The sequence below is a fragment of the Scatophagus argus genome, chromosome 7 (genome assembly GCF_020382885.2).
Source record: "Scatophagus argus isolate fScaArg1 chromosome 7, fScaArg1.pri, whole genome shotgun sequence".
Taxonomy (NCBI): domain Eukaryota; kingdom Metazoa; phylum Chordata; class Actinopteri; family Scatophagidae; genus Scatophagus; species Scatophagus argus.
In genome coordinates, this window is record NC_058499.1 from 2366497 (window position 1) to 2387187 (window position 20691).

Genomic DNA, 20691 nt, shown 5'->3' on the forward strand with positions numbered 1-20691 from the left:
TCCTCTGCAAAACGATTCATCCCTCAGGGTGCTGCAATGGCCAGTAAAAAGATCATTTCATTTGATTGGTCAGCACAGCACACGGCAGCCTGTGGGTTGGGGGGAATTTGACGGTGGCGCAAATAAAGAATCAGAAATGGAAATACGCGAGCCGAGTGTGCCGCCGCCGCCGCCATCAGCCTGAGCGCAAGCATGCAGTTTGAAGCAGAGCAGAGCAGTTTGAGTGTGAGGGCAGGACTTTGAGGGGAAATATTAAGAAATCTGTGCGTGAAGCCAGTGAGTCATCTTCTCACACTGGAAGACCTCTTGAATAAATAAAAAAGGCTCATTAGAAACCCCGACTGCCTCCGCACATCCAGGTTTGAATGAGGACATAAATTACCGCAGTAGCTGTACCTGTTTATATCACATCATATAGCACATCAGCTGGATTTATTACAATGCTGGTTGTGTTAATGTGTCGATAACCTCGCGTATCAGCTGTGATCCATCTGCTTTAATTATCTGACATTTTAAACCGTAATTACGTGCGGCTGAATAAAAACTTTGACATAATTTAGCTTTTCTGCTCGCTCTGCTTTAGGGCACCTGAGGAACACTTTTTTTACCTTCCACCCTGTGATTCTCTCTTTTTTTTTTCTTTTTCACCTTGAAGAGCAGTCAGGGCTGAAGAATTTGTCCAAATATTATCGAAAGAGCAACATCCAAATGGCAGCAGCTGCAGTTTTGTGGGTACGAGGCGAAATGTGCTGCAGTGATGCTCCGACCTTCAAACCGCTTTCTCCACGCTGAAGGTGGAACTCGACCCCGGAAAGAAACTCACATCCTCATCGCTTTGTGCATTTTTCATTGAAAGTGAAATGCAGATATTATCATACCCACTAAAATCACGACTTTCTGCTCCTCATGTGACATATGAAGCACGTCTTCGTGTGCGTGCGTGCGTGTGTTCACTGTGTGTGTCTTGTGCACACAGAAATCTTCGCTGTTAAACGAAGCGATTGGTGAAGTGCTCAGGAAGTAGGTCATAGCAGCCGTCCCGCTCTCTTAAGCCTCCCTCCCCGACTGTAAGCCCCTCCCCCCTCCTCTCACACGGGCCCATATTTCACTCCTCAGCCTCCCTCATCTCTCCACTCTCCACATAATTATATAACATATGCTGTCAGATGGAGGCTTTTATCTAAAGTGCCTCACGGTCTGTACCATGAGGTGGCCCCCGGCGGGAAAGCGAACCCGAAGACCCTCCCCGTCCCCGGCGGCGATCGGGAATGTGGGACGTTCATGCGAAGTCGGACACCTGACTGAGTGTTTTTGTGTTTCTGGGGCAGAAATAAATTCAAGCGTGATAGGAATGAAATGTGGTGTTTTTCTGGTTGTTTGCTGTGCGTGGCAGTGCAGCCATTTATCCAGTTAAGCCATCAGTCACGTTCAGTGTGGTGATTATTATTGGAGTTAATTGATGAATTGTTTAATTTATTAGTGAGAATGCTGAAAACAAGTTCCCAGAACAGAAAGTTGATATCTTCAACAACAAGTGATAAATTCTGTCCTGTGTTGAGTAGCTGATGGAGAAGAAGGAGGTGAGACCCTGCAGACAGTGTGGCGTGACAATACGCTCAGCCGAGCTTTGACAGTCAGGCCTCCCAAACGTTGGACTGATGTTGAGTTTCATCATAATGTTCATCCTGTACAGTAAATGTAGTATATTGTACATGATGTGCATTAATATGCAGGGTTCACACAGAGCGAAAGCCTGGAAAATACTTGCTTTGAAGTGTTATGTTATGTTTTTAAGATTTTTGAATTCCAAATGTGATGAATGAAAAATGTTTGGAGACCCACTGGATTTAGTTGGCACTTCAGCAACCTGCCAGGAACATCCGGTAATTCCGACATGACGATGAAAGCCGCGGCAGCGTGGAGGGTTAGTTTGGGTACCCGTCAGGGTGTGTGAATTTGACTTGAATCCGAAAATTGGATTTCATTTCATTTCATTTGGTGTTGAATCGTCCGTGACGATTGGACGGTTTGTCTCCCCCCTTTGCTGCAATCTGTTTCCGTATTATTGTACAGTATATTAAACATCAGATGGACTTTATCTCTGCTCAGCCCGTCCTCCGCAGTTTCCTCCCTTTATGTGTATTTTTTTTTAATTTTCTTTTATATTCAAGTGCTTCATGGAGCAGTTCAGTCCTAAATCTTCCTGTTCCTGTAACTCCTTCTCCCTCTCAGAGTCTCTCGGGCAGTTGAGTTGATGACATGGCTGCTGTTTGATGTGGACTGAAAGTGTCATGAACACACACACACACACACACACACTCTGCAGCTCCACGTGATGAGGGTGGAAATGAAACGAGAGATGGTGACACAAACACAGAAATAGTCAACTCCGTTCACCTTACTCAGTCCTGCACGAAGGAATTACTGAAGCAAAATCTCAGAGTGGTTGGAAATGGAGTTTGGGTTTGTAACAAAGTGTGTGTGTGTGTGTGTGTGTGTGTGTGTGTGTGGCGAGGCCTGTGTGTTTGTCTGGTGTGAGAGGCGTGAAGCTGAACTGGGAAGACCTGACCTGACTTCTCTGTTTGGTTGGTCTGTCGGGAGTTGAAGTAGCAAAATGCAAAGTAAAAGCTTTTGGAAAAGCTTGGATTTGTGTCTAAAAATGTTCTGTTATAATGCAGCTCATTTCAGGGTGACAGTATAAATCACAGGACTGATGTCCTGTTTCGGCTGGGAAGCGGTTTGTTAACAGACGGGAAGGAGTTCGGCCAATCCGGTGAGCTGGATGTCCGTGTGGTGTGTATGGGAAACAAAATGGTAGACGTTAAGATAACTTAATGCACACATTCTCATTGTCACTGTTTCACTCTCTCTCACTCTCTCTCTCTCTCACACACACACACACAGTGCCTTTAGGTGTGTGTGTGTTTAATGTGGTGTGGGTGTTCAGCTGGAGTCGAATGAGAGCAGCAGCTGCGAGTGTCCAGAGGAAGAGAGGAGCACTAAAAATATTGTTCAGTTTTTTTATTCTCTCTTATTTTCCGTCCATGAATCCATCGCTGTGGTTATCTGCTGGGCGTGTGAACCTGCCGCGGCCGCCGTCGCCGATGTAGCCGGGGGCGGCAGCAGAGCAGCGTGGGAGGTTTTCCAGCTGCAGCAGGAGGAGCTCAGCGCGAACACGGCAGATGAAACTTCACCTCCGTTAGCTGTGGCAGGAGTTAGAGCAGATGCAGTTAACGCAGAATCACAAACCAGCACAAACGCGGAGTGTGTGGTGGTGTCACCAGTGACGCTCTGAAGGACGTTTAATGCACCCAAAATGCTGTGCGACCTTCCGTCTAATCGAATCTGTTCTGCTCCTCAGCGGCTCGGCATCACTTTTCCAAACGCAATCCCAGATGATTTGAAGGGTTTGTCTGAACAATATTAAACAGCCGTCATTGGCTCATCTCTATATATCAGCGTGTGTGTTCTCTGTTCTTTGTCTTTTTCAGCCTCTACTCTGCATATTTGTTGCAAGCTGCCATCTTGAATCTCTGTATTGCTTCAGGGCACAGAACAGGAAGAAGAAGCCTTTACTTCTTATTCCTTCTTATTCTTATACCTTATTCACGTTTTTGTCTTTTAATCAGCAACGTTTGTTGTGCTGTTGAGCCACAAAGTAGTCAGGAAGAAGGAAGAAACGGGTTTAAATGTTCAGGCTCACACCTCCTGAAGTGCCCTTGAGCAAAACGAGCTGAACCACCCACCTGGTAGTAGTCAGGTGAGTGTACTCTTTGTGTGTGTGTGTGTGTGTGTGTGTGTGTGTGTGTGTGTGTGTGTGGCACTGAGGGGTTTGTCAAGAAGCAGATTCGCTGAGCTCGATGGTGGGAGAAAGATGGCGACTGAGCCTCAACATGCGTGAAGTGACGGGAGGAGAGGAGGTGTGTGAGAGGCTCTAATCGAAATGTCAAGCAACGGCTCTGAATCGGTGCAGAATGGAGGCAGTCGGTGGTGTGGGACTGTGGGCTGAAGCCGAGCGAGCACAGGATGTTGATTGGACGCTTTCAGATCCATCGCTTTGGCCCAGACTGAAATAAACCAGCAGATGTGTTGTTGAGATCTGACAGACATGTTCCCCAGAGGATGACACGTTTTACTCGGATTACTGAGTATTTCTCCAGGTTTATATCATATTTGATCCAATTCCAAAACTCTTTAGGTTACTTCCAGTATTTGTCGTAGGGTCCTCATGTTTGTTGTGTTATTTGTTAAAGCGGTTGGTTCGGTGCCTCCAAAATCTGCTGTTTGAACCTCCATATTTTGCTGCTTGTTTTAATATTCAATATTTGTCTGTTTGCATTACTCACCACCATTTGTAATTGGTTATAATCCACACATTTATGATGGCAGCACCAAATCCCATCCACTGACCTCCCGTTTGGTACTCTGACCCCAGTTGTTATTTGTTGTAGTGCCAAAGTGTACCAATCTGTTCCACTGCCGAACTGGAACAAATAGCATAAATAGCAAAAAGCCAATGGCTTGATAGAGGTTTCAGTTGAGTCAGTGTGGGAATCAGGGCCACCTTCTCCGTCTCAGCCATTAATCGATTACGCCTCCTTCCACCTCGGCTTACTCCCTCCCTGCTGGCTTCTCTGTAATGCATTGTAGCGAAAGCAATTAAATTTACAAGCACTCAGCAGCGACTACAGCACTCCATCTGCGTTTCTTTCTTTTTCTTTTTTTTTGCTCTCATACTGGCCATTCCTCTCCAAGGCAACGGCAATAACAAACACCCGGCCCTCCTCTCCATCTCTGCCGCTGTGTTCTTCACGGTGCGATGCTCCTGCTGTTCTGTTCAGGCCGAACCCGAGCGCTTTGCCCTGCGAGTGGGCTGCAGGTCGTGACTCGTGTGGGTGCAGAAAGTGCAGTCGAGGGGCTTGTGAGTCCCGCTCGAGCACAGCCGCTGCTTTGTCTAGACCGTCGTGTTCCTGAGGAACACTGGCTGCTCTGTTCTGCAATTTGTGCTCAGATTGTCGGGGGAAGAAAAGGCTTCTGTGAGGGGGGGAAGCACTCTTACACATCTGCTGCTTCTCATCGTGAGATGTTTTGTATGCGAAAAGACAGCAGGTCACACCTGTTGGACGAGACAGACGAGCTTTGGTTTCGTTTTCATCTGAAACCACAGAAATTGAGATGTTTTTGACTAAGTGAGAAACACAAACACATGCTGGTGCAGAGTGATGCTTCACATATGGCAGCCTTACTAGTTAATCACATCAAACACCTGGAATTAGAAGTTTGTTTAGTGCAGTGTTAACTGTGGATGCAACTGTCGTAGTCATTTTGTCATTTTCACTGTTATTTTTCAGTTCTTTATCTTTAAACCGTCCAAACATCAAAAATTCAGTGGAATCAGTGAAAGGTGCTCAGCTCTTTGGAAGGTTGTTGAAATCCTGCTGATCGACTCATGTTGACAAACAGAAGATGCTGGTGGACTTGAGGCTGAATTCTGCAAATCTGAGACATTCGTGCAAAATCATACAACCCTGATGCTCCAGTTCTTTGAGGCAGCAGTCCTGGTGTCACTGAGGCCTGACTGCATGCAGGCTTTTATTCCACTCAGCTCTAATTAGTTCTCCCTCCCTGGATGAGGACGTGCTAATCAGCAGAGTCAGCCACTGTGCTGGTTTGTTGGAATGAAAACCTGCAGACTCCGGAGCCTTGGTGGCGCAGAGTAACTGTTTTGCGTTTTGAGTGCCAGCTCTCCTCTGAACGACAGTCGAGTCGAGGGCGTACCTGCTGCTTCGGCGCTGCCTCGCTGCCAATGACCCTCCGTTTCACACCAGAGCTGGTTCTCGCCTCGCCATCGGGCCACGTGGCAGGACCGGACTGTGCCAGAGTTGTTTGGACGTCCAGGTGAAAGGAGCTCCGTCCTACAGAAAGTGTTTCTCTGCATCAGCACATGGTGACAAATGAAACACATAATATTCAACAAAAAACAGGTTTCAATTGAAAAATGTTTAACGACGCTGTAAGAGACTCGTTGGCAGAAAAACAAGTAGGAAGTGCACCTTGTGTGCATCACCTCAGGACTTTTGCTGACACTCTTGGATATAAGATGGTCCGTATTTTGATAATTGCTGCTGGCATTAAAGGCTTCATTCTTAATGGAACGGCTGGCATCAGCGATCACGTAGCAGTACAGGAGACGTCTGTGACAACATCCTGTGTGTCACTGGGAGCAGAAGAGGTTAAAGCTCCAGATGAGCACAGAACTTATCTGAAATGTTTTCAGTTTTACATTGACTAAATCTTTGGATTTTGGATTGCTAGTTGGAATGTCACTTCGGTCTGTGGGAAGCTGTAAAGGGCATTCCTCTTATTTTTTTAAACTAATTGCTTTAACTAATCAACAGATTAACCCACGAAGAATGTTAAAGTTTCTTGCAGCCATGCAGCAAAGGCCTCATTATACCCATTCAAAACAAAGCCAGAATCAAATGCTCGTGAGTCCGCAAACCCAGATTTAATAAAACCGTTTTCCACGATTATTGTTTCCCATTAAGCTGAGTACCGGTGGAGACGTTTAAAGCCAGTTTATGGGCAGGCCAACGCCTTTTACTGCCGCGTTTACACCGCAAGCCTTCATCGCTGGGGTTGGTTTTATTCTGCTCCTCCCAGGCTGTTTTAATTCAGCTCTGTGAGATGGTTTTAGCAGTGCTAGGCGGCACCGCGTCATTACGCCGTGGTCTCTTTATGGGAAGCCCTGGTATGTACATTAGAGGCTTTATGAGGGGAGGGGGTCACCAGGGGTTGTCCTCTGCAGGTATTTCTACCTTTTGAGGACCGGTTTAGGTTTCAGGCGGCAGAGTGAAGACGTTTTTGCAAACTGATGGAAGTGAAGTTAGGATCGGGTTGAGACACATACTGCAGCGTTAAGTTGTGAGCGCCGAGAGCGAGTCCTCAGAGGAACACACTGATTCAGTGTGTGTTGGCAGCGTTCCCTTCGCTTTCCCTGAATATGATGCACTTTACTGAATGCATTTAACCCTCATTTGACCTCTTTCACATGCGACTCCTCGCACAAGCCGGCATTTCATCACTTCTGCTTCTAAAGCACAGCATTACATACATAGAAACGTTCCTATTAATGTTCCCAGGTGTCATGGAAAGGTCATTAACAATAAACAAAATTCCCGTCCTGCTTGAGGCCGGCCGTTTTTCTGTTTGGACGATATTGAAGCCCGGTTGGATGACATGCGTTGACCGATTCAGATGGTGTCACGTAGCCCATTTACACTTCGACTTCTCCTTTTACATGCCACTTCATACAGCAGATTGGATTCCTGTGCACTTTTGAAAAAGGGACACTCTGGCGTCTTGATGAAATAAGCTCTCCCCAGGTTCTCCAAAGTAAATACAGATTTTTCTATCTGGACTTGTCTGGAATGTGTTTGGGTTTACAAAGATTTGCATCTCGTGGCGGATAATCCAAGATGGATGCAGGCAGGTTTCTCATCTGTCTGACGGAGCTGAATATGAAACGTGGATGCCAGTTTATTTGGAGCTGCTGCTGCTTTGAAAGTGTGAAGATCTAATGAATGATGGGGGATGCAGCAAGCAGGTGAGGAAAACATAGTTGAATGAAGTAACTGAATTCCATTTTAACTTAGAAGGTGTCACAACCCCACAGTCACTGCTGAGCATTCATTCAGTTTTTTATCTCCTTTTGTGCTGCTCTCAGATTTCGGCTCAGTCGCATCAGCTAAACCTTTTCAGGTCCTCGACAGGACGGGAGAACCGGACTGAGAACAGAACCATTCCTCCGTCCTCACTCTTCGCGGCGTGAGCTTTTTGTCTGCCGCTCACAGGCCGAGATTGTTCACAGAAAAGATGCCTACAGAGGCTGACCTTCTAGTCAAAGAGTCAGATCTTTTTTGTTTGATCAGGAAGACAAGTCTGGTTCTGAAATCTCCAGGGAGGTGATTAGTTGTGTTTGTTTCCTTAACTACATTGTTGAAATCAGCTAAAAACTGACATAATTTAACGTTACTTTGATTGCAGTCATTGAAGGTGAGCTGATCTACTTAACTGCCTCCTAAACTTTTGGTAAGTTTGAATCATTTACACACCAGAATATGTAAATCTAAGACCCCGGTTTAAGAGCACCAGGTTTCTCTCCAACAGGCAGCATAGTGATCCTTCGGCAGGACTGATTTTATTTCATTTCCAAAAGGCCTAACAGCTCAAAACTCTCCTGAGCCCCTAATCTGTATCCTTTCCCTCCTCCTTCTCCTTGCGAGTCACTTTAAATAAAAGCAATGAAGTAGCCAAAATGCAGAAGGCTGGTGGATAATCCCGTCAGCCCACATGAGAGCAGGCCGGGTCTGCTCTGGGCTGCCTGTCAGCGGGATCCCACACCATCACGGCTAATAACGGCGAGCGACAGATCCCGACTCTCTTTTTCTGTCTTCTTCCTACTCCACAGTTCGCGACTCTGAGCCTGAAAGCCTCTCGTTTCGCTTCTGCGTTGGATGGTCCTCACCTGGTGGAGGCTGCACCTTCTTCCCTTCACTCGGGTCTCTACCCGCCAACATTTCCGCGTCAACATTATGTTCATATTTGGACGTTTTATCGGTCAGAGCGACTGCGCTGAGCAATGAGCGACTAAGCTTCAGAGTTTAGATCGCTGACTGTGACGGTCTCTTTTAGTTGACCCGTCCACATTTGTGTTTGTCCCGTTGTTGTTTGTTGTTGTGATTTAATGAATTCATTAATGAAGTCATTCATTCACTCTTCAACCCCTTGGTAACAAAACAACACTGTCTGACTATACGTTTTCATTTCATAATCTTTCTGTAATAAAAGAGACTGAGGACAAAAAGTTGAGGAGTTGCCGTCAGAAGTAGTCTGGGAACCTGTGGCACTGGGACATTTTTTATTCTTTAAATTTTCTGGTATTTAAGTCCAGATGAAACGTGATTTCGAGAGTGTGAAACGGGACACGCCGTGTTACATAATGTTATTTGAACAATTACGTTTTGGGGAAACCGAACACACCAACACGCAGCGAGTCTTAGCTCTGCAGCTTATAGCTGAGGGCGTCGTGAAAAGGAAGAAAAGATTCATTTGGGAAAGGATTTTTTTGTATTTTATAAATCAGACGTAATACAAATATCCTTGTGATATTTGCTGCTGCAGACACATTTCAGTCGGTGAGTCGAAAGCTGATGTTTGTCGTCCTCCTGCTGGGAATGTGAACACACAGCCGTCTTTCCCAGGGTGACAAGTGACCACCAGCCACAACCCAAATGCTCTATAAAAAGAGGTTGGTTGTGGCTGCGGCATTTGGTCGTTCCCGCTCGCCTCTTTGGCGGGCAACCCGTCATTCAGACGCCCCCGCTTTCCTGGTGTCATTTCTGGTAAAACAGTGAAACTGGCTACTGCGGCCTGTCGACAAACAATTTCATTTCCTGCCTGGAGCATCATGGTGTTGTTTTCCTGTCTATATTTGTGTGTGTGTGTGTGTGTGTGTGTGTGTTTGTGTGGTCAGGTATCCAGGCTTGCTGAGCGCTGTGATTTTTAACTGATGTGTGATATCAGAGGAGCTGCTGGATACGAGCCCTTTGGCTTGTAGCTCAGCCTTTTTCATCTGCCCTCTCTTGCCAAGCCGGTGGTAATACACACATTCAGGTTCAGTGTGCGAGTGTTTACATGAGGTGCTTTGAGGTGTGTGTGTGTGTGTGTGTCTGTGTGGGCATGTATCTATCTGTTTACCCACAAACCAGCCATAAAACCTTCCCTCGATTTTTGGTTTTGTCCAATTACTGCGTGTGTTTGTGTGTGTGTGTGTGGGTGTGTCCATGCTGGCAGGGGGTATCCTCACTTTAGAGTCATGTACTCATGTCAGTGTGTGTGTGTGTGTCCATTTTTATGCTTGCAGGATTTTTTTTTCAGCACAGGGTTAAATCAGCCGGATATAAAGTGCTGATACACATTTAATCAGAAAAATAGATATGCATTCGCATGACTGCATCACACACAAACACACACACACACACACACACACAGTATGTAATAAACACACTTGCAGCCCTATCAGATGTTGGGGGGCTTTTTGTGCTTCTGCCCACAGGGACTGTGAGGTTTAATCAAGCAGCAGGCCTGTGTTGGTTTACTGTGGCATTAAGGATAAAAATAGGCTGCAAGGAGCTGACTCTACAGGGCAGCACAGCCACACAGCTGCAAGTCATGCTGTGTGTGTGTGTGTGTGTGTGTGTGTGTGTGTGTGTGCACCCAGCAACTTAAATACATACGTCTGTCTGCTTGTTCTGAAGCGGTAGACCTCAGTACATTTCGTCTTCTTCCCTGCATTATGTTTTTCAAAACAACATTTGCATATCGCTGAGGGATTGAAAAGTTCTTAGTGTGTGTGTGTGTGTGCGTGCGTGTGTGTGTGCGTGTTTAGGACTGTGTTTGTGTGGGTGGTTTGTCGTAGAGCCTGAACGGCAGATATGCATAAACAGATTTATAATCTTTATCGTGACTCTGATTTGTTTGAGTATAATTTAAAGTTCAGTGTTGCTGTCATATTTCCTGTCACTGTCGTCTTTCATAAGTAGATCTGAGGACCGTTTGAAGCTGTTTGATAGCTCTCCTAATATGCTTGTGTGTTGAAGCATTAGTTCTCTGTTTTGAGAAATACACTTCTGAGACTGAGATGACAAGACTGATATCAGTCTCATGCCTGTGACTCAGGTACAAGGCTGCAGTCTGGACTTGTTTAGCATAAAGCCTGACAGCAGTGCTAAACTACTGCCTGGCCTCCGTCCAAAGTTCAAAAGCACGTCTGCCGACAACCTTAAAGCTCAAACAAACATGTTGGTTTGGAGCTGCTGGAGAGCCAGGAAAGCTTTTTACCAAATTCATGTTATGCTAAGCTAAGCTAAGCTAAAAGTCTCAAGCTCCATAGTTAAGGATACAGATGGTGTCTATCTTCTCATCTCACGGAGTGAAAGATGGAGCAGCAGATCATTATCCAAACTGTGTCATTAGCCAAGCTAACGGTAGCACCGGTGCCAGTCCTGGAAAGTCCCAGGAGCAGCATTCAGACCACCACGGGTCACTCGAGACAATAAGTTTCAGGTCCTCTTGAGCTGTGGTGAAGGAGGAACCTCCATCTTTGCCTGAGTGTGTGTGTGTGTGAGCGACAGATGGGAGGGTTGCGAAGCCCTGGGAATGTTGACTCATGATTCTGTCCTGTGTGGGACAGAGAGGGACTCGGTGCATCAGGATTACTTATCATTTCAACGTAAGCCACTTTCTCACAGCAGATAACTCAGCTGTGAGAAAGTGGACTTACAGTGTGTGTGTGTTTGTATTGGGCTGTTTTCTCGTGTGTGTGTGTGTGTGTGCAGTATCTGGGGCTTCATTAAACTTTCATTGAGGCTGTCAGCTGTGCTCATTAAACATGAGTGGAGGAAGCCGTCACCGCGTGGGATTCTGGGTAAAAATATCAGCACGTTAGGCCTCCTTCAGCCTCTCGTCTGCATAGCAACACACGTGTTTAGTGTGATCTGACAAGCTGGAGGCATTTCAGCTCCAGCGTCGTCCACGTTGAGGACGTGTGGCTGTTTGGAAAAGGATTTTTAAATTTTATGGTGAAATTGTCTCATTTTTTTAAGTGACCTCCTTTCTTTGTTAAGAAATGACTCATCATGGGTGGATCGGCAGTAAGTCTGCTAAACTGATTGTGTCTGAGAAATGATCAGTTATCCTTTAATTACCATCTTGATCCTGCTTGTAATTCTTCAACACACGTTTTGTTGTTGACACCCTTCCTGTCCTGTTTGTTGGTTATGTAACTGTGCCCCGGCCTCCAGCCAACCACAGAAACCACAAAGATAAATGACTGATGGATTTTGGAATCGCAGCCTCGAGTGGAGCCGTTCGAGTTGAATAGTTTGCAGCCGCGACGCCGCCGGCAGGCACTGAGCTTTGGGTTTGTACAGTACGAACACAGAAAACCAGTCCGACTTCTGGCTTTAGACAGCCCGGATAAACTCTCTGTTTGTGAATCCAGCCACACAAAGAGCTGCCTCCTAACACCTGAGCATCTCCCACACACACACACACACACACACACACACACACACACACACACACACACACACACACACACACCTGGTTCCTGAAAGGTGGCACACTCGTCGGCGATCCATCAGTACCAGTTTTCTGCTGCAGCCGAGAGCGTTTGGTGATTCCCTGACGACACGCTGGCCCGATCCTCTGCATTCGCTCCAAGAGTTTACCCATCCGGTTTAATCTAAGGCTGTGACTGCTGCTTCTGTGATCATTCAAGCCAGTTTTGGGGGAGGGGGAAGGTGCAGCGTGGGAGAGCAGCAGAGCGTTTTTCCACCACATGATTATTTATTTGTACTGGGAAGCGGGTGAAGGAGGTTGTGATTGTACAGTACCTACTGTAGTATCTGAAGTGAACTCCAGTGTTTTTATATGATGCTGGGTTTCATGTGGCGCAGCAGCAAGTGCCTTCATTATGTTCTGGTTCTGATCTGATGTGACTCCGAACCAGAGCGGCCATAAGTTGGCACTGACGACAGCAGCATGACGGATTATTTTGACAGATGGGAATCATTTTTGCGCTGAAATTAAAAAAAAGATGAAGGTTTTCTTACAGCCTCCTTACATCTTCTCAATGCTCAGTTTGCTTCTGGTAAGCAACATTTTGGAGCCTCTGGTGGACATTTTTCCCCTTTGACGATATAAAAGGTGATGAGGCCCTCGGATCTCGACCGGCGCTTCTCCCGCCAAATGAAATGAAACCCGATCTCTGTTTCTGGACCAGTTTTGGGTGCTAAAAAGATGATAGCGTTCGGGCTCGGTGACGCTTTGAACCATCCACACGTTGCGTAACTGTGAGGGGGTCGTAGCTTTGTGTGTAGGCGGAAACCGTCTGTTGGGCTCCGTCTCGTCTTTCATCCCCCCCTTCCATAACTCTCTCTCTCTGAAAGGCTCGTTTCTCTCCTCTTTTTCCCTCTGAACCTCCACTCTTCCCTTTTATCTCAGTCTAATTTATCCTCCCCCTCCTCCCCCTCCTCCCCCTCCTCCCCCTCCTGCTCCTCCTCCCGTGTCCGAACTGTAGCTCACGCTCTGTTATCCGCTTCTCTTTCTCAAATCAAATCCTTTTGCTCGTATTGATCCCTCCGGCAAAGTGAAATCCCTCGTGATCGCAGGTCATCGAGTGTCTGCTGGGATGGAGATGTGATTCAGCGGTGGAGTAACCGCCGTCCGTCACCTCTCTCTTTCACAGTTAAAAACACATCGCTGTTAAATAACAATTTGAAAAACAGAAAAAGAATATTTGCATCTGCATGTAACCGGGATGGTATGTGGGCTGTCTGTTCCCTTAGAGAGAGTCAAATGCTTGGTTAAAAGAGTGGGATTGACCAGTCTGTCAGATTAAAGCCCAGACTGGCTGAAGTGGTGGAGGTGAGATGGTGCGTTTGTGGTTGTAGCTGGTGACCTTTAGCTTCTCACCACACCAGCTGTAGGTGACCACTCGTCAATCCTGAGTGTCCTTTACGTTCGTTCGTTTATTGGGTTTAAATGTCAACGCCAAATCACAGCTCACTGACTGATAATGTTGATGGGTTAACTGGTGTGTGTGTGTGTGTGTGTGTGTGTGACAGATGGGCTTCAGGATTGCTGCCAACATCCCTGGGGTCAGTGCATCCTACCCGCCCCCTGCTCACACACACACACACACACACACACACACACACACACTGAGAGGTTTCTACATCTCAGGAGACCAGAAATGGATCCAAAAAGATCCTCCACCCGCGTCGTCAGCCAATCGCGGCTCGTGCTGTGCTCCCCGCTCGATGCCGTTTGTCAGCTCGTCGAGGCTCTGACCTGGAAAACCAAATCGAGACTGGAGTCAATGATGAGGCACCTCAGGTGTGACATAAATCAGGTCGGTTATCGTGCAGAGAAGCTGCGGAGTCGTCGACGCTCTGAGGTCTAATTTACCACGTTTGTGCGGATGTCTCGTAGCGATGGCACACTTTTGTGTTTACGAGCACACAAAGAGCCAAAGGCAAAGTGCGAAGTTGTTAAATTCAGCACAAAAATTGAGGTTACGCTGAAGACTCAGCAGACTTCAGACTAAGCAGACTGCTGTTATTATTATGGTTACTCTCAAGTGTGGGAAATTTTCCAGAGCCTCAAACTCTTTTTATTTCCTCGTGAACTTTTGAACAGAGGAACATCCAGTTTTAGATTTTGCTGTGTAAAGTTCCTCACTTTAGGTTCTTAAAGTCACTCAAACAAGATGATTCATTGACTTGTCAGAGTTTTGGTTCTGATTGATCGCCCTCTGGGTCGTGTTCGACTCCTGTGCGACAGCCGCCTTTATTCTCGGTGTCAAACAAATCCATAACTCGAAACTGCTCTCATTAAGGCTGCCTTCAGTTGAAAAGAGGTTAAAAAACATAAAAAAATCTCACAAAACAAATTCCACAGAATGAGCTGAACCACCCGAGTGTCCTTGAGCTGCTGTCACACACTCCAGCAGTCACAACGCGAGCAGAAAAGACGGACGTGAGAGCTGCTTCAGCTTGAAGGTGGAGGTTGGACTGAACAGTCGACCGGCCCGTCACACCGAGCCGACCTCGTGTGGCTGAAACAAGGACCCGCCGAGGGGAAGGTCGATATATTGACGGCGGCTGTCGCAGCCGCGGCACGGCGACTGACAGGAAGTGCTGATTAAAAGCCCAGTGGCTGGAAACCGGCAGCGATTTACAAATAAACCACTTAAGCTTTAGTAGGTGTGATGGTGCTGCTGCGGGCTCTTTGCTTCCTCCATCGTGCTGTTGGTGTTGAGGCGTTTCGTCGCCCTGCTGGACTGACTGCACACAGAATTCAGGATGTGTGTTTTCTTGAATGTATTCAAAAAATTCCAGTTCACAGAAAGAAGTCGTCTTTCTCGTTTAAAATTAAATTATTCTTGTGTTCCTTCTTACGTTATAACATTTATTGTTCTGAGCCGAATTGGCAGACGGCCACCGACTTGACATTCGCTTCAGTCCTGAATGGAGTGAAACGAGACACTCGAATGCATGCTGCTCTCTTCTCCGCCACGTGAGCTTTGGCGTCCCCCTCCGCCTCTCTGTGCCCAGGGTCTTCCTGCGCCCCAGTTGTTGCTTGGCTTTTCTCCGTCTCTTCTCTGCGGTTGCATTTGATGGCTGCCGTCCCTCCTTGCAGCGTTTGTCGTTTCTCTCTCGTCTGTCTTCCCGCTGTCCTCCCTCTCATCCTGCAGTGGTCCATCCCTGCGTTTGGCTGTGTTCCCTGAACCCTCTCACCCACTGAGGGCTGCATGCCTGTAAAGGTTGATGCTAATAATACTGAGGTCTCACTCAGTGCCCTCCCCCACTAATGCGCTTGTAAATACTGTAGTTTTACTGTAGTATTACTCCTGCTCCTCTTTTCAATACGGTACCCGCCGTCCAAACCAGGGGGTAAACATCCTCTGTGAACCTGTGATTGCTTGAGGCCTCAGTTAGCTGCGGTTCAGGTGGTGAAACTGAACCCTGGACACATCTGACCTCAGCTGCCGGTCTGAGGTTTCCGTTAGTCTGCCTTGAAGCGTATCCTTAAAGCCGCGTTGTTTTGTAGGTCCAAAAGGCTAACCTACCGGATGCTGGTGATGTGGTCACTTGTGGCTTATAGTGCATTCATGTGGTGTCTGAATGATCTGAAAAAGGTAGTTCCCGAGTGGGAAAAGTCAAACCGCGGTGATGTCTGAAGGTACGGGACTCTTTGACACCATGTGGCACTTTGAGTTTGGCATAACGAACCAAACTTGTGTCAAAGATGAAAGTGAGCAGACCGAGTGGTGGAGTCGTGGCTTCAGGACACAAAGACTTCAGGACTGAGACGTCTGAGACGTTGTAAGTAAATCTGTCTTGTTGTGTCGTTTTCATTTTGTGTAAAACTTCTTCTTCTTCTTCTTCTTCTAAAAGTCTAATTGGTGTTTTTATTGCGTCACAAATAAGCAGCAGTTAGAGACGACCATAAAGTAAGGAAACTTTGATCAATGACTGGCATCGCTTGATTGCTTCCAGTGACTGGTGATCGGTCCCAAAAATCCTGACTGGATTATTGGGTTAATTGTATGCACACATCAATAAACGCACTGCAGCAACAATCTGATAAAGATGCAGGACGAAAGAGCAAACTATTTTCACAAACTGCTTCAGCCTACAGAAGCTGCACCGGTCACAGTGTAGCTTTCCTCTAATGACAACCAATGGATCCATGGGATCAATAGAGCCTCAGGGGAGCTTAGTGCTCGACAGCTGATGAGGTCTCAGGGGATTTAGCTCGAACCCGGACGTCCTAACAGGGTGACCCGTGACCCTGAGCTGCAAAAACCGGAAAATATCGACCAACCTTTCCATAGCTCTGCACAGGAAGAGGAACAAAGCCGAATGAAACTTTACTTTGATTTGGAGTCACTGAAGATGTTTAAATGTTCCATGAGAGGCAGCGTCTCGTTTTCAAGGCGGGCTGACATGCACAAAGACAAAACGCAAAGAAATATCACATAAACAAGCACGCACACGACCCGCTCGCCCACTGCCACCCCCGGCACTCAGCTACAAGAAAAACGGAATAAAACAACCCGGATAATAAATCAATTACATCGAGAAAACAGGGCAATAGAAGCAGTTTGTCTGATTGAAGTACACGCAAATTAAAAGCATAAACAAGCAGCTTGAAGGTGAGAACTTGAAGCAGCAGAGACAGGAAACGGATCTCGTAAGAGGAGGAAGGGTAATTTAGCAGTTAAAGTAACACAACAGGCAAGTTAATGTCCTTGGCTGCTTCATTAGGCCGCTCTTACTTTGAAACATCAAAAGTTTCTGGTGAAAAGAAGCAAATTACATGTCGAGATCATCTTCAGAAACTTGCTTCTTTATGAGCTGGTCACGAACCTTTTTCAGATTAATTTGTTTGTCACTGAGTTCATTAAATTAACAATAAAATAAAATCGAAGGAAAGAAACAAAAGCAGAAGCAGATCAAGATGACTAGTTTGGGGCCTGTGGGTTATTGCAGTATTTTGTTGTTTTTTTTTTCTTGGCTGTGAATACATTTAAACAACTGAAACCATTCATGGTGATGAGCGGTGACCCTCGTCAGCAGTTGGAGAGCCGAGATGAAGGCATTCTAGTCTTGTGTAAATATTTACAGGAGCATCCTGGGAGTTAAAGGCCAGTTTAAAGATGGCAGCGAGTCTCTCTCCATTATGTACTCTGGAGCCTTCCGCAGGATTCCACAGCTTCCACTCTTCTGTGAAGACTTTCCACAACATGTTGGAGTGTTTCTGTGGGAATTTGTGCCCATTCATGCAGTAGAGCATTTGTGAGGTCACACACTGATGTTGGACCAAAAGGCCTGGCTCACAATCTCCGTTCCAGTTCATCCCAAAGGTGTTGGATGGGGTTGAGGTCAGGGCTCTGTGTGGGCCAGTCAAGTTCTTCCACACCAAACTCATCCAACCATGTCTTTATGGAGCTTTGCTTTGTGCACTGGGGCACAGTCATGCTGGAATAGAAAAGGGCCTTCAACAAACTGTTGCCACACAGTTTGAAGCATAGCATTGTCCAAAATGTCTTGGTATGCTGAAGCATTAAGATTTCCCTTCACTGGAGGTCAGGGGCTTTTTGTCTGTAAAGTGTATTTGAAGATAAATTTCGGCTTCACTTCCCCTTTTTTGTCCACACTAACTTCTGTATATTTCTGTTGGTTTTCTCTTACACACTCATACACACACACACACACACACCCCTACCCCTCTTTGTGTGTTTATATTGGCCTGCTTACAGTCAGCCATCAGCATCAGGAGCTGCCTCAGTCTTCTCGAGCTTCACCATCAATCTTCATGGTGTGTGTGTGTGTGTGTGTGTGTGTGTTGCTTGACTCTCCGAGCTTCATCTCCTTCTTTGGCAAAGCATCTTGCAACACCTTCCTGCGTTTGTTCGTGCTGGCCTCTGCTGTCTGTCGTTCAGTCTCTCCCACTCTGGCTCTTTGTCTTGTTCTCGCCTCCACATTTAATTTAAACGTCTCTCGCCCAGTTATTAAATATTCCTCCCTCACCAGCCTCCTGCCGCTGATAGATATGAATCATGACTCTTTCAAATAAAAGCTGTTTTATTCACGCCTGCAGTTGACATCGTGAGAGGGAAACGACACGTGACTCAGTGATTTAAATCATTTGAAAACCTGCTTCAACCCGTCCTGATGGTTTTTCTTATTCGTTTACCTTTTATGACATCGACACTTCAGCTCCATACGAAGTCTGTGTGACGTGTTTCCTGCAGGCCTGTTGGTGTGAACTGCTTTGTGAAAGTTTCCCAGTCATTTCTTTCTCTCTCTCTCTCTCTCTCCTCTAAAATAAGCCGACACTGGAGCTGACACAATTGGTCGATTAATTGATTTGTCCATCGAAAGAAAATTATTTGCCAGCTATTTTGATAATCCACGAATCGTTTTTCAGGCAGAAATAGCACACGTTTGCTGGTTCCAGCTTCTGAAAGGTCAGGATTTTCTTCGTCACTCGTGACTTTTGGGTTTTCGACTGTGTTGGACAAAAGAAGCATCTTGAAAGTGAACCATGCAGAAGACACGTACAAAGCTGCAAAGCGAACACAAAACTCAAACGTCACTCCAGTGACTTTGCACAGCATCTGAGCTTAATCAGAACACCTTTACTGCATAGGTTTTAGCGGCACGCTGTTTTTCCTCCTGCTCGGCGCCACTTATGGTCACAGGGTTTGGTCTCTGTGCAGCTGCTGTGCTGCGGGCCAAGTGGGTTTTGGTCGGGTGTTATTTGACCGTTGGATTACTGCGAGTGGTCATCTGGTTGTGGTCTGAATGATTAAGAGCAAGTTTTGACGGGGCTAATGTTACGGAGCTGTGGCGAGGGCCAGCAGTTTGGATAACGCTGCACTTTACAGCAGCTTTATCCCGCTGACTAATCGGCGGGATCTCACCAAACGATCCCCCCAGCTGTTTAGGGCGAGCACCCACCTCGAGTCCTGGCTGGGTTGTTGGACGGGTGGGAGGCTGACGGGGAGGGCAGGTTTCGATATTAAACCCAGCTCAGTTCAGCTTTATTGTGATCACATGTGTGAACAGCAAAAGTGGTTGAAATGCTGAGAGAAGATGAGTTTCATTAATGTGTACATAATAAATATTTGTGTAGTGAATAAATTAAAAGGAGGACATACAAATACTTAAAGATGATACTAGATGACAGTAAATCCGGTGTTTTTAAGGTTAAACTTCCTCATTTGACCCCCCAAACTTTTATCTTTTATTTTTTATCTTTGTGGTATTTTCAGAGGCACAGCACTTCCTCATTGATACAGGGATGTTTTTTCTTTAACTTTATTGGTTTGTGGTGCTCATCCCTGTGAATGTGTAAAATGAGATAAATGTTGACCAGAAGAAAGTTTAAATCGGATTTTACACAAGATTTTAGATTAGTTTTTTTTTCATCGGGCCGTCTTGGGCTTGCGATTCGTCTGCTGAATGTCCTTTTATTTACATTCTCTGGGAAGTCAAAGCTGGAAGATGAATGATAAACACGAGAGGCTGCAGCTGTGCAGCTCAAGGATTTTTCAGTCATGGTGGTGGTTCACAGTCATTCAAGACTCGTCTAGGTTGTCCACAAAAAGCCAGTTTTTGTTTGGCCTTTGCAGGCACTTGGTGGAAACACCTGGACTGGGACACCTGGTCTGGGATACCTGGTCTGGTCTGATCTACGTCACCCTCCGACCAGCTCAGATCTCCGTCTGTCGGTGTAACCTGAGAGCTGCGCTGCCCGCTGCAGTGCTGAGTGGTTGTGGAGTCGGGCAGGCGGCTCATGGTGGTCTGGAGGGAGTCGTGTGGGGGTTCAGGGTCTGCATCATGGCCTGATACTTTGCTGCGTGCTGTTTTTTCAGTCATGAGCGTTTAATTCCTGATACCAAATGTTCAGCGGCTTTGGAAAACACTGATGTCTCATTTTGATTTCATCAAAAGTTCAGGGGACGGCAGATTTTTCCATCTTAGATTGTCTCATTTGAATGATTTTTAGAGTCCTGGAGAGATAAAAAATAAAAAAATACCCTGTTGTTTCATAAGTTAAATGTACTCATTAATGTCCACATTCACATATAACACATAGACTGAGTGATGAGCAGATTCTGAAACACGGCGATGAAGAACTGATTTTATTGATTCTTGATCTGAATAAAGAATCAAATCCAAACCTTTGGTCCATATGATGAACCAGTCCAATAACATTTTCTCCCCATCGTGTTTGTTCCAGGCTCAGAGGAAGGAGGTGTTTCTCCAAGAGCGATACGGCCACTACAGCCTGACCGACCCCTTCCTGGCGCTCCAGAGGGACTTTGAGTGCGGGGTCCCCGGAGGAGACAAGGAGCGGCGGCCCCTGGGCTCCAGCCCCATCTCTGTGCTGGAGGCCGTCATGGCCCACTGCAGGAAGATGCAAGAACGCATGTCAGCCCAGCTGGCCGCCGCCGAGAGCCGCCAGAAGAGGGTAAGACACCGAGGGGGAGGAGGAAAGGGGGGGACGGGGTTCTCTTAGCGGGTGTGGTTTAATTTGGGAATCCACACT

At 46.5% G+C, this 20691-nt stretch overlaps 1 protein-coding gene across 4 annotated transcripts in view; it reads left to right on the forward strand.

Annotated features, from left to right (window-relative positions):
- Positions 1-20691, forward strand: part of cttnbp2 (cortactin binding protein 2) — a 76199-nt gene that overhangs the window by 19413 nt on the left and 36095 nt on the right. For all 4 annotated transcript variants that reach the window (XM_046393474.1, XM_046393472.1, XM_046393473.1 and 1 more), the window contains one exon: positions 20383-20613. In XM_046393474.1, coding sequence (XP_046249430.1) covers positions 20383-20613 — 231 coding nt within the window. The remainder of the gene's footprint in view (positions 1-20382; positions 20614-20691) is intronic.